The sequence below is a fragment of the Rosa chinensis genome, chromosome 6 (assembly GCF_002994745.2).
Source record: "Rosa chinensis cultivar Old Blush chromosome 6, RchiOBHm-V2, whole genome shotgun sequence".
NCBI classification, from domain to species: Eukaryota; Viridiplantae; Streptophyta; class Magnoliopsida; order Rosales; family Rosaceae; genus Rosa; species Rosa chinensis.
The window spans coordinates 12239102-12251741 of NC_037093.1; the positions used below are offsets into that span (position 1 = coordinate 12239102).

Consider the following 12640-nt stretch of genomic DNA (forward strand, 5'->3'; position numbering starts at 1 on the left):
GAAATCTCATCACCGATGAGTATCCCACAACCGGTCAGTTATTCAAAATAGAGCAAGCAGAGAATGAAACACTAAAGTGACTAAAGTGCTTTGTCACAGCTCATAATAATCTAATGGTTAACAAAAAATAATAATAATAAATGAACTGTGATTAGACTGGTAGAAGAATGATCTCTAGCGTCGCTATAATACGAGCATATTCAGTGTTTGATGACTGACTACCTAAATAGTGTACTGATCTCATATCCAAAACGTCATAAATAGTGTGCAAAACATGACCAAGAACATATGAACTTGCAAAAGAAAGAAACATGATATTTCATGCTCTCTAGTCCATCACTCTAAAGAGAAGCTTGCTTCAGAGTATCAACCCTATGAAACAAGTAGGGATAGAAATCAGCAACTGCATATTCGTTTACCAATCTTCCCAAGCGATACAACTTAAAGCAGACTGTCTTGAATGTCATTTCTATCATAATATGGTATTCTATAAGCACTGAAGTTAGAAACCATATTCTGTTTCTTACAAAAAACGAAAAACTATATGATAATTTGAGTGCATCCTTACAACAGAATCTAGGCCACCATAATATGATTCCGCCTAGTTTTAATTGTAAAATGATGTGAGACACCTTAATTTGTTGATCTCTAGAAATACAATCACATATTAACAATGATAATAACTGTTAGTAAGATTTACTGAAAATCATCATCATGTTCAACAGTATCAGGAGAAGATCTTTTCTGGGGCAACCGATTTCCAAGAGAGAGTTTAGGCTTCAATGCTACTGAACCCTTTATAGAGGTTATCCCTGATTGCACAGTGGTGTTTTGTGAGGGCCTGAAAGGGGCTGATAAGGTGCTTCTGGCAGTATTTACACTTGAAGAAAGAGATTCAAGTGGTTTTCTTTGCCAAGACATTAGCATGGATTTCTGATTCAGGTTTTGCTTTGATTTGAAAATATTCTCTTTTCCTTCTTCTCCCTGCATCTTTGGACTTGCTTTTGATTCTATAGGCACAAGCTTCCCGTCCACTTGGTTTGTAAAAACAAATGTGACCTGAAACACCATTATTTAATCTTGCTTTTCGAAAGGTCATCCCATTACAATATATATATATATATATACAGATCCTATCCAGAGCGGAGCTCCGCTTTGAAATTAACGTGTGAAGTTCGAGTTTTGGGTCACTTTTCGGTCTCATATCCATATCTCGACCGTTCAGTTTTTAGGTGCTAGTGTATAGATCATCTCTGCAAATTTTCAGCCAAACTGATGATCGTTAAGGTATCTAACTCGCTTAAACCAATGGACGGACTGAATCTGTCAACCTGAACCGTACTAGCTTTAAGGCAATTATCAATGCCTTAACGATCATCATTTTGGCTGAAAATTTGCAGAGACGATCTATACACTAATACCTAAAAACTGAATGGTTGAGATGTAGATACGCGACCGAAAAGTGACCCAAAACTCGAACTTCACACGTTAATTTTCAAAGCGGAGCTCCGCTCTGGATAGGATCTGTATATATATATATATATATATATATATACATCACTTCCACGAATGGATAATGTCATGATATCTGTTTTCTGTTTCACAGCATATTCTCATAAGTACATGAATGTCAAATGCGGAAAACTGATGTGATCATTTGTTTCCAATAAATAATTAGCAACAATAATAAAATGGAGAATAAAACAGCCCTGAGGCCTGAGAGTGAGAAAGAAAAAAGGGGTGGTAGCCATTGCCACACTAAACAAGGAGATTTGTGTTGTTAAACATGCTAGTACCTTGTTCTCCAATAATACATGCTATTACCTTTTAAAGTGTTTACATCAGACTTCCTTATCTTAAGCAATGAACAGCACTGGAAATTTAGGTAAAAACCTAAAACATTTTTATAACAAAAGCATTAAATGGTTAAGTTGATAGGCATGGCTAACATCAGTGTCGGATATGCTTCAATGAGTATATCACATAGTCTCCTAAAATAAGTAGGCGTTAAAGTTTAAAAAAGAACAAAAATAAAACACCTAGTAACAAAAAGTTCAAAAACCTAGCAAGGTGTTAGAGAAGATGCAAATTTGACTCTAGATTCAGAGTCACAGTTTTAGAGATACTTCCCTTAACTTTTCATCATCTTTGCAACAGAATTTTATGTTACAGTTTACGACAAACATTAAAATATCAATACTATTTTTCTTTTTCTTTTTTTGAGTAAATTTAATATCTCAATAATTCAAAGCTTGTCAGCAGGGGAAAACTTATATCATACCTCATCACCAGCTGAAGCTTGGAGAATAGCATCGGGTACTGAAGTAGAGAAGAAATGATGCCCCCAGTTACTTAAATCTTCCTCTAGAGGTGTCCCGATCTGAGAAAAGAAAATATTTCTGTACAGTTAAGAAATGAAGTGTAGAAGGGTATTAGTACAGTACCTATGACAATTACAAAAACCAACCTGCTTTTCTGAGCTCTTTAACTTCTGTAAGCATCCAGTAATTTCTGCAAATCCACCTATATCAGAGATTTCTAGTGCAGACTCGCTGCTTTTATAAGTTGATTGGTTTATATCTTCCTCTGCTGTACTCTGAGGTGTATCATGATAAGTTTGACAACGGTTGCAGTTCATCTTCTCATGCACATCAGACCTATAAAAAAATTTATAACACCCATTAACAGGATGAATTACAGCGGCATGAAAACAACATTTGACATTCAGTTTAACCAGCATTTCCAGCAAAAACAAAAACAAAAACAAAACAAAAAAACTCAAAAGGGTAAAGACAATTACCAAACACAAATGCAAAGCTTCATTCCCAGACATAAAAAGAATTTTCTAGTACTTTATTACCTACTGTGGTACAGGTGCTGGCTAAATGCTTACATGCATGACCTAGCACTGTTGTGATACATATGCTAAGTTTACTCTTATATGAGTTATATCCTACTGTTCTACATAGAAGTTTAGGAACTTCCATTGAAACTATGTATAAGATTTTCAACTGTAAATGAAAAGTGAAAGCTATCACTAATCCATATATACAAAAAGATAAGTAATGAAATGTATCAATATTGGTTCCACCAATTCAAGTTCAAAACCCATGGTTCCAAAACTTGAACAACCTTTTCATTAAATTCTTTCTTATAGCAGATATATAGATGATGATATTGCAGTAAAGCACAAGACCTGGAAAGGGATTTCAAGATAGAGGAGATGACATTACCTCACATTCTCATGAAATGTGAACAAATCGCGTAGGTCCTCAATTGAAAGATTCCCCTGGAACAAAAATACTTCTGTATAAAATATATTTAAACTTTTAAAGGAAACAAACAATCACTAAGAAGGAAACAGCTACAAATCCAGACCTGTGCCATCGGGCTATCGGCTTGTTCCTTCTGAATAACTTTTTGAAGCCCTTCTTTTGACATCTGACGTTGGTAGACCTGTAGAAGATGAGGATGATTTATTAAAAATAAGAATCATAAAAGATTAATTGCATTGATCATATAAATGCAGAATGAAACAAATGATAATAACACAAGAGTGCCACATGAAAACCTTTTCTTCGATTGTTCCAGTACTCAAAAATCTATAAATGTATACTCTCTTCTTTTGCCCATCCCTCCAAACTCTAGCAGCAGCCTTCACATGGGAAAGATGAAGAAAACAAACAATAAGAATAACCGTAGGGGACTGCATATTTTATGATCTCTTCTCAGCTGTACATATAAAGCTTAACTTAAACAATTACTTGTTTATCATTCGCTGGATTCCAATCAGGATCAAACAACACCAGTCGATTTCCGCCTATCAAATTGAGACCACAGCCACCAGCCTTACTGCTTAAGAGAAATGCAAATTCAACCTACAAAATGTTCCGGTTACAATTATTTATCATAAATAAACCCAAATCCTAAGAGAAACATAAAGAAGAAATTTAAAGAATCTGTTTGCATTAGAAAGTATATACCTTTGAGGGGTCATTGAATTGGTTTACTAATTTCTGTCTTTTACTGATAGAAGTTGTTCCGTCAAGCCTCAAATATGGGTATCTTCTTTCTCGGCATAATTGGGCAAAAAGGTCCAGTGTCTGATACATGACATTAACATACAAAAGGACAAGTTGAAGCCTAGTTCCTTCCACAGAGAACTTGTGGAAATGAATGCGTATGACCAAATGTTGAATTTAGATATTAAAGTGTTTCCTTTTGAAAAAGAGATAACTTAATTAACACAAAATAAACATAAGTGCAGCATCAGTTAACAAGCAAGTCACCAGAGGTTCCATTATAACCTTTAACATCTGCTAATAAAATAACTAACACCGCATTACACTTAAGGATTGACAAATGACTAAATAAGCAACAGTCACCAGTAGAGAACTCCATAAGAAAACATCAGATTTCAGGTATTGTATTTACTCTTCTAAGAGCAGTAGACCAAGTAAACATTTTCCATCTAATCATGGATGGGTCAAAAAGGGGAAGAGAATCAAATGACCAAAATGATACTTGCACCAGAAATTAGAAAGGGTCCAATTTTCAAAGGTCTTTTATCCAACCTCAAGATATTTTCAATGAAAGAAAGTACAGAACCAGTCACCAACTTCAAGATTAGCAAAATTGAGATATTAGGGTATATTGTCTGAATGAAAACAGAAAAATTTGGGCTTTCTTCTAATTACATATACCACCGTATTTTAACAAGGAAAGAAGTCTCCTAATTGATGGTGATGATCTATTATTTGAAAAACATATGCTGCCTCCAGACCAGAAAGAACAAGAGGCTGAGAAGATATATGGATATACACACACTCACATTATGTTCTAGAATCATTGCACAACATTACCTGCGTATAGTTTGAGACAAGGACAATACGGTCATCAGTCTTCTTTCGTAATTGGGCAAGTAACCTAGCTAAAACATGCATCTTTCCTGACAGTTCAACCCAAGCCCCATCTCCGCCAGTCCATGATCCAGATCTAATAGCATAAAAGAAAACTTAAAAATTTTAAAAATAAATATAAAAAGTGATGTGTTGTATGTTGGATTCTCAAATTGGGGGAAAAGACAAAAATACCTTCCAGAGAACATCTGTGGAGGGAAAAAGCGAATGCAGTCCTCAAAACCTGAAGTTCCTGGACTTCCACTTTTTATAGTATCATAGATGAGCTACAAGATGAACACCTTTCATGAGGATGAAAGCAACCAAACTCTAACTTGAAATAAATAACTGTGAAGGTAGAAGAGGTAAGCAAAAAGTCCAATCCTAATGACTATATCTGGGAAATTTATATAATCCAAACTCCCTGAAAGCCTATGTCCAAGAGTCCAGAGCATACATGGTTTTTGTTGGATCTGAATTTCCCTTTTGTACTTGAAAAAAAAAAAAAGAGATGATCTGTATGTGGATGCTTATAAAGACAATAAAAATATGTTTTAAAAGAAAAATCAAGGGGGGTATTAATATTTCATACCAAGAATATCACGTGTCCCAGTATAGATCCAAACTATCCCAATCAAATCATGAATGTGCATGCATATGTATCAGAATGTCTATATATATGACATACCTTTGGATGATTGCATAGCTTCTTTAAAGCAGTTATATAAGCTAATATTTTTGTTTGCTTTGTGTCTTCTGAGATTGCTCGTTTAACCTGTACTTGAGAGAAACAAATAAACCATTCCCTGTCAAACAGTCTGTTCATTAACTCCAAAAGTTCAGCATCTATGAGAAACTACTTGTGAGACCACTAAACGAGAACGCACATTTTTGGAATGTATAAAATGGTTATAAAGGTCCAATTGGAGAGGAGTCAACTTGCAACAGACAACTTCAATTATCTGCAAGAGGAGAACAAAACACAGATATTCAGAAGTAAACAAACTTTGAAACAAAAATGAATAATATAAGTAATCGTGTCTGAGCAAAAATTTTGACCGTCTCTCTTAGAGAAAGTTGCAACTATAGAAAAGTGTATCTACCTGGACATCCATTACAGTATAAACCTATGAAGTTCCATCATGCTAATGAAAGTAAGGTTTATGGTTTAGGGAATGATAACACATAGAGTAGATAGAGTAAGCAACTTCTACTTTTAGATCCACTACTACTCTCATTCCTGTCATAAGTTCCTGTAATTACACTCACAGATGATTTTTCTTTTCAATTTTATAATAATAGACTTATTTTCCACAAGTGTGAATATACATCTGTATTGCCTAACTGCAAAAGGCGCAAACTATTGATCAGCATGGACACCCAGGGAAGGTGATAAAACTTGGAACTCAGATGGCAAACAGTTTGTACATCAAACTTAAAGTGATGGGTCATTAACTATGTTCACATGCACCAACATATGCAGTGAAGGTGATAAAACTCAAAAGACATATAGGTCCCAGAACGTAGAGGGTATGTAAACTATTCCAGTTTGTAAATGAAACTAATTAACTATGTTCTGACACACACACAACATATCCATAATTTTTTGGTATATAGTCCAGATAAGTGGCATACCTTTGGTGGCAGGTGATTTGAAAGTAGTGCATTAGTCCTCCGCAGTATAAACTGCAAAAGTATATTGAATAATAAACAAGATGCTGATTTGCAAAATATAATGATTCACAACTCCTACACTTGATGGACGATGCTGATACAACTCTTTTTAGGAAAGTCAGGTCAAACGTACTTAAGATATCCAGTAAGCAATTCCCATTTAAGAGCTAAAAATTTAATGAATCAGGTTACCTGATTAACTTTTGCACTGAGTTCTGAAGAGCGCTCAAGACCTAGTTTCCTCTCTTCTTCACAGGCATTAGGTTCTCTTCCACAAATGATAGGTGCCTTCACAGAATATGTATGTAAATGTCAATGGTGGGAAAAGTAGAAATTTGTTGTCTTTTTCACCAAATGATTTTTTATTTTTACCAAAAAGTAGAAAAGTAATTAATATAGCTTTAATATTTGGCATATTTCAATCATAAGATAATCCTCAAACACTTGCAATTCCAAAAATGTTACTGTGCATGGCATACTAATTAGTTTTTTATATATAAATATTTATATATGTGTGTGTGTGCGCGAGCAAGCAAAACAATATTGCTATAAAGAACTTATTTTTCAGACCAAAAAAACATATAACTCATTTTAATAGATTCGTAGTTAGCTTTGTTTTGAAAGGGAGTAGAAAGAGAGAAAGAAAAAGAAACTAATAACAAAGGAAACAATAAACATGATATGAAACATCCTTAAGGGTCACAAGGGCTCTATAGAAATGTATGACAACCAGCTCACCTCATAGTAGCGACGAAAATGTGCAGCATCACCTAAGATTCCTGGATTAGTGAAGTTGACCATGGCAAAGAACTCTTCTAGGTCATTCTGCACATTGTATATGGAGGGAAATGAGTAACAACTTGGAATCATGAGACATCATACAAAATTGAGTCCTACCTGCATTGGAGTTCCTGACAACAAAATCCTCCGCTTGCATGAAAGAGCAGCCAATGCCTGACAGAATATTCATGTATGGTTTCAGGGGGGAATTTCCCAAAATAGTATTAATAATGAATGACAGATAGACATGAAACTTTAGGCATCATACCCTATTCGTCATCGTTTGGTCATTCTTTAGCCTGTGAGCCTCATCACATATAAGAAGGTCACACGATTCACTGTGGCTAAACTTTGTACAATGCATTCGGAATGTTTCGTAAGAAACAATTAGAACCTGAAGTGGATAGATTGTGAGTGCAACCTTTAAAGATAAATGTCAGACTATTACACAAATTTTACCTGCAAACGGCTGCGAGCACTTGTGAACTGATCAATTCCAGAAACAACATCATCTCTGGTACTTTCACACAGAGCAATGAGGCAAACTCTGTCTCCGACCCACTTCTTTATCTCAGCCTCCCAATTGCTCACAAGACTGGTGGGAGTGACTATAATGGCCTTTTTAACCATTGATTTCCCATCAAACCCTTGGTAAAGAAGGGTATAAAGTAATGTGATTGACTGCAATGTCTTTCCCAAACTGCAAAAGTATCAAGATTAAGAACAAACCTGAGGGCATGATCCCTAGACCAGACATAAACACATAAAAGAAATAGATATAAATCCATAGGGGGGGGGGAGAGAGAGAGAGAGAGTGGACTACCCCATATCATCTGCAAGAATACATCCATGTATATTTGCAGCACTATTTATGCCCGCAGCACAATCAAACATGAATTGAACCCCTTCTCTGCATCAAAACTTCATCTCATCAATTAAAAGCAACCACAACCATTTGAGAGCACAAGGTAAATTAGAACTTTTAAAAATTTATAGACCCTCATCCAAATAAGCAAAATAGTTGACATTTTGGCATGGAAAACATCAAATTGAAAGAGCTTCATAAAAAGAATATCGATGTACAATTTGACAAAAGTTACGTTATACTCGTAGCAATGATAGAATGTAGTCATGTGAATTATTATAAAATAAAAAAAATAGAACATCCAAAAGAAAAACAAAATGATAATCAGCTTTAGGATCTAGAGAAAACCTTTGATGTGGTCGAAGGAAACGAACAAGCAGAGGGTCCACTACTATCTGCACCATATTAGCATCCCCATCCTCGAATTCTTCAGGTTGCCACAAGACCAAAGGATCAATTCCAGGTGGCAGGGTCACACTCTCTTCCACTACATCTTTCTCAGCATCATTTGGCAAACTAGGAAACCTCTCAATAACTGGAAAAAACGGTGCACTTGATGAACCGCCCCAGGGAACAAACCGTCTGCGTGCTGAGAGACGCCGAGCGAGCTGGTCATTTCCATCATCATAGCCTTTGGAGCATGGTGGTTTAAACGGTTTCCTACAAACTGTTGCTCCTTCCGTCACCGACAGAACTCGTGGAAGAAGAGGCTGTCTTTTCACCACAAGGTTGCCGCTGATAAAACACCAATGCCACAAATTTCAGTTCAAATACAGAAATTTTGAAATAGCAAAAACCCAATACCAACAATTCCAACCCCAACCAGCCTATTTAACCCTCCAATGACGAAACAATTCCGCGATAAAAAAACCTAAATTGAATCCACAGAGCATATTTCAAGCAATATCATTTCTTAGAAACTAAAACAATCTGAACTACCCTATGATCAAAACTCTTGTTTTTCTTTTAATTTCAACTATTTTCACAGAAACCAAAACAATAAAATAAATCCACAAAATCCAAATCAAGCCCAATTCCGCACCACAAACAACAAACCCTAGCAGTAGAAATTGAAAAACTGCGCAGCTAAATTCATCAACCAAAACAGAAATCAAGCCTAGAAATCAGAGGCACCTTAGGAGAGCATCGACATTCTTCGATTTCCGATCTTTTCCGGACGGCGGCGGAAGCGGAGGGCGGGCCTTGGGTCTCCGACGATTCTCGCGTACGTCGTCGTTTTGAACCTCTGGTTCGTTTTCGAGCTCTTGATCTTCTTCTTCTTCTTCCTCTCCGAGATCCAAGTCGTGTGGGTCGGCAGTGTAGTCGTCGCTGGAACTGGAATCGGAGGAGGAATCGGAGAGTGAGATGACTTCTTCTTCGTCTTCCATACTTCTCCTTCACACTCTCGCAAACAAAAGGGGGGGCTCTCATTTAAATACCTTCAATTTTTGCATTTTGGCGGGAAAACGTGTGGGCGGCTACATGCAAATGACAAATATCTCCCTTCTTTTTCAGATTTCTTTCCTAAGAAATGCTGACGTCAGCGTGGACACAGGTCCCGCGTTACTCTACAGCGAGTCGAACCAAACTACTAGGTCAATTCTCTTCTCAGTTATCAGTATTAATTAAGCCAATAAGTCTTATGGTTAAATTTTCAAAAACCCTGCAAATACCCCTCTCTTTATATAACTTCACAGCAAATCAATTAAATAAAATAAGGGTAAAAGGGTAATGGTACAAGCAGCTGTAAGGATTATACGGACGGCGAGGATTACACAAACCGTTACAGTTCTTTGATTTGCCGTTTTCATTCTCGGTGCCTCCATTTATGTGTAGAATATATTGTAGAATCCAATTGATTCAATTTACTAATCCAATCGTTTTCATACTTTTTGCGTTTGTCTTTATTTTTTGTTGCCGTTTAGGCCTCTGTATATTTGTTAAGGTGTATGATTTTGACTCCGGCTCTAACGATTGATTCATTGTCATCTATATACAATACTAATAGTCTAATAATGGACTTGCTGACTAAGCGGGTATTCGATGTGTTCTTGGTCGATCATTTACTTATGGGTAATTCATGCTAGAGGGATTGATTTATAATTTTTGTAGGTGTTAATAATCTCTTTGTTCTAAATGGATGGACAAAAACTTTTGAGGGAAAGATGATTGAACGTGAATACTGACAGGGATCAAAGTTTTTGCCAAACTTTGAAAAATCTAAGGTGTTTTCATTGCTTGGAATTATTGTCATATTTTGATTCGATGCAACCCAAAAGTCTGGAGAACTGTAGCTTTGTGGTTTGATGCTTTGTTTTGTTAATTTTAATTGAAGGTTGAGATGCGTAAAAAATATTGATAGAGAACAATTAATGGAAGATTACTTATCTCTTTGTGCTTGCTACTCATAAGTTTCTTGGGCTATTTTTTTTTCTCTCAAATAAACAAAGAAGGGTGTTTTTGTTGGTGAATGTACTGGAGTTTAATTAGAAAAGCGTTCTGTTTTATGTTTTATAATGGAGGAATATCATTCTTGGGTCTAGGCTGTTGTCCAAACAAGTTGTTACTAAGAGTTATATTCTTGCAGACTTTCAGTACACCAATTTCTCAACTAGAAAGGCTTACTCATCTGATGATCATCAGTATGGTTGTTGATTGTACCACCTCACATTTGAGGTTTTCCACCTATTGCTCAGGTAACAATAGGTAAACCCCTCGAGTTGTCATGTTTGTCAATATTTCTGTTTTCCTTATTCAAATCTCTACATTTGGATACTACTGTCCTGTTTGCTTACTTTCTTGGTTCAGATTTCATTGTGTTTCCAATGTTAATTATTGGCAAGATTCTGTCAGTTTTCATGATTCACTGAGTTGGATGTTAGAGAACCCAAACGCATAGGACAGAGAAGAAGATATAAAACCAAAGACTTGGATACAGTTTTGTTGTACTGTTTCCAATTTATTTATGCTCACGTAAATTTGGCTTTTTTTTTCCCCCTCCTCTTTGATTTCCTTTTCCACGTCCTTCAATCATGTCTCATGCATCTTCAGCTCCTTATCTTCTTCTCTTTAGTTTTCTCTCCTTCCCAGCTCCTTTTCCTTTCTGATAATTTCATTTGATACCACCCAATGGTCTAATTTTTCATATACTTGCTGACTTGAAAACCCGACGTTTATTTTAGAAAATAGAGAATCGATAGTGACCTACTGATAAAGCGATATTTCAAGAATTCAAGTGGTCCGGAAAATATAAACTCTAGGTCCTTATGTTATTATATTGGGTTTAATGTCATGATCAGTGTTTTGGAGCATGGAGCAGGTTGTGTGAATGAAGGCTTGGTTGTAGGGTTGTGGGATAGAAATAATGAGCCAAAGGAGATATTGAGGAGACCACTAAACAGAAGAGATAGCTTTGGCTTGAGCTGGAGCCGAAGCTGGTGAAATGTACTGAAATTATGTTGCGAGTCTACCTTTCATTTTGTTTTTATTTCATGTTTTTGCGTAATTGTGTACGTTGTATAATGCTTTTGGTAGTATTGACCATTATTGAAAAACACCTACCCAATAGTATCATACAGTGTATCTTTTTTCTTCTTTTTCTCGCTCAATTGCTTCATATCGATGTTTATGTATCTCACATGCATTGTTACAGTTCTGTTTTTTTTTCTTTCTTTTTCAAATCAAAGTCTTCTAAGAAAGTTTTATCTATTTCGGTATATGATCACTCACCAAATTTATAGAAATGACGTTTGTACCTCATTTACTTACTCTTAAAACACAAGAAAATAAAGATATTCAGCATCATAAAAGGATTTACAGGAAAAAGAAAAAAGAAAAAAATAATCGCCGAACAACAAGTGAATCCGGAAATTCAATTTTTGTTGCAATGTAAACCATTAACCAATACAGAAAATGATAATGCTAAATCAAATACAAACTTTATGCACGCGCATGCAGGAAGGCTAGTGTTCAATTATTCCAATTGCATGGTGGATAATAATAAAATAGTTAGAATTTATTGCTCTCTTATAAATAGGTCTCTCTTCCACCAAAATTAATCAGAGGGTTGGTTCTCAATCTTGATATGTTGTTAGAACCCCTTTGAATTAGAATCTTGAATTTGAAGATCAAGTAATAACTATATCATAATATTCAATTAATTTAGTTTAAGAAAATTTCAAATCAGATTGTTCTGAATTTACTTTTGTCTTAAATGATGGGTCTTTTTTTTTTTTTTTTTGAATAGGATTTGATATTATTAGTCATCAGAGCCATAAAAACAGGCCAGAGTCTAACATGCACTTACACAAGAAATCTAGTAAAACCATATAAACCTATCTAAGCCAATACTAAACTCATTAAAATCTAAATGGACGCTCGCTGGAAAGCAAGCCTAAACCAAGCAAGAACAACCTCGCTATTC

General features: G+C 35.6%; 1 protein-coding gene across 1 annotated transcript; it reads right to left on the minus strand.

Annotated features, from left to right (window-relative positions):
• Positions 1-523: 523 nt before the first annotated feature.
• LOC112169366 (protein CHROMATIN REMODELING 25) lies at positions 524-9608 on the minus strand. Its single transcript, XM_024306395.2, has 21 exons — positions 9352-9608; positions 8566-8952; positions 8176-8262; positions 7812-8052; positions 7621-7746; positions 7470-7526; positions 7311-7397; positions 6765-6860; positions 6534-6584; positions 5786-5860; positions 5587-5673; positions 5094-5185; positions 4863-4995; positions 3984-4103; positions 3765-3878; positions 3572-3655; positions 3379-3456; positions 3234-3289; positions 2468-2657; positions 2282-2380; positions 524-1059 (listed from the first exon to the last, which is right to left on the minus strand). The coding sequence occupies exons 1-21, from the start codon at positions 9603-9605 to the stop codon at positions 697-699; spliced, it is 2877 nt and encodes a 958-aa protein (XP_024162163.1). The 5' UTR covers positions 9606-9608; the 3' UTR covers positions 524-696.
• Between the last annotated feature and the right edge of the window lie 3032 nt (positions 9609-12640).

Coding starts and splice junctions, on each gene's coding strand:
- LOC112169366 (XM_024306395.2), bottom strand. CDS start 9,605: ATGGAAGACGAAGAAGAAGTCATCTCACTCTCCGATTCCTCCTCCGAT. Junction 6,861..7,310: donor ATTTTCGTCGCTACTATGAG/GTGAGCTGGTTG, acceptor TATTCTGTGAAG/GCACCTATCATTTGTGGAAG. Junction 5,186..5,586: donor AGCTATGCAATCATCCAAAG/GTATGTCATATA, acceptor TTCATCTTGTAG/CTCATCTATGATACTATAAA.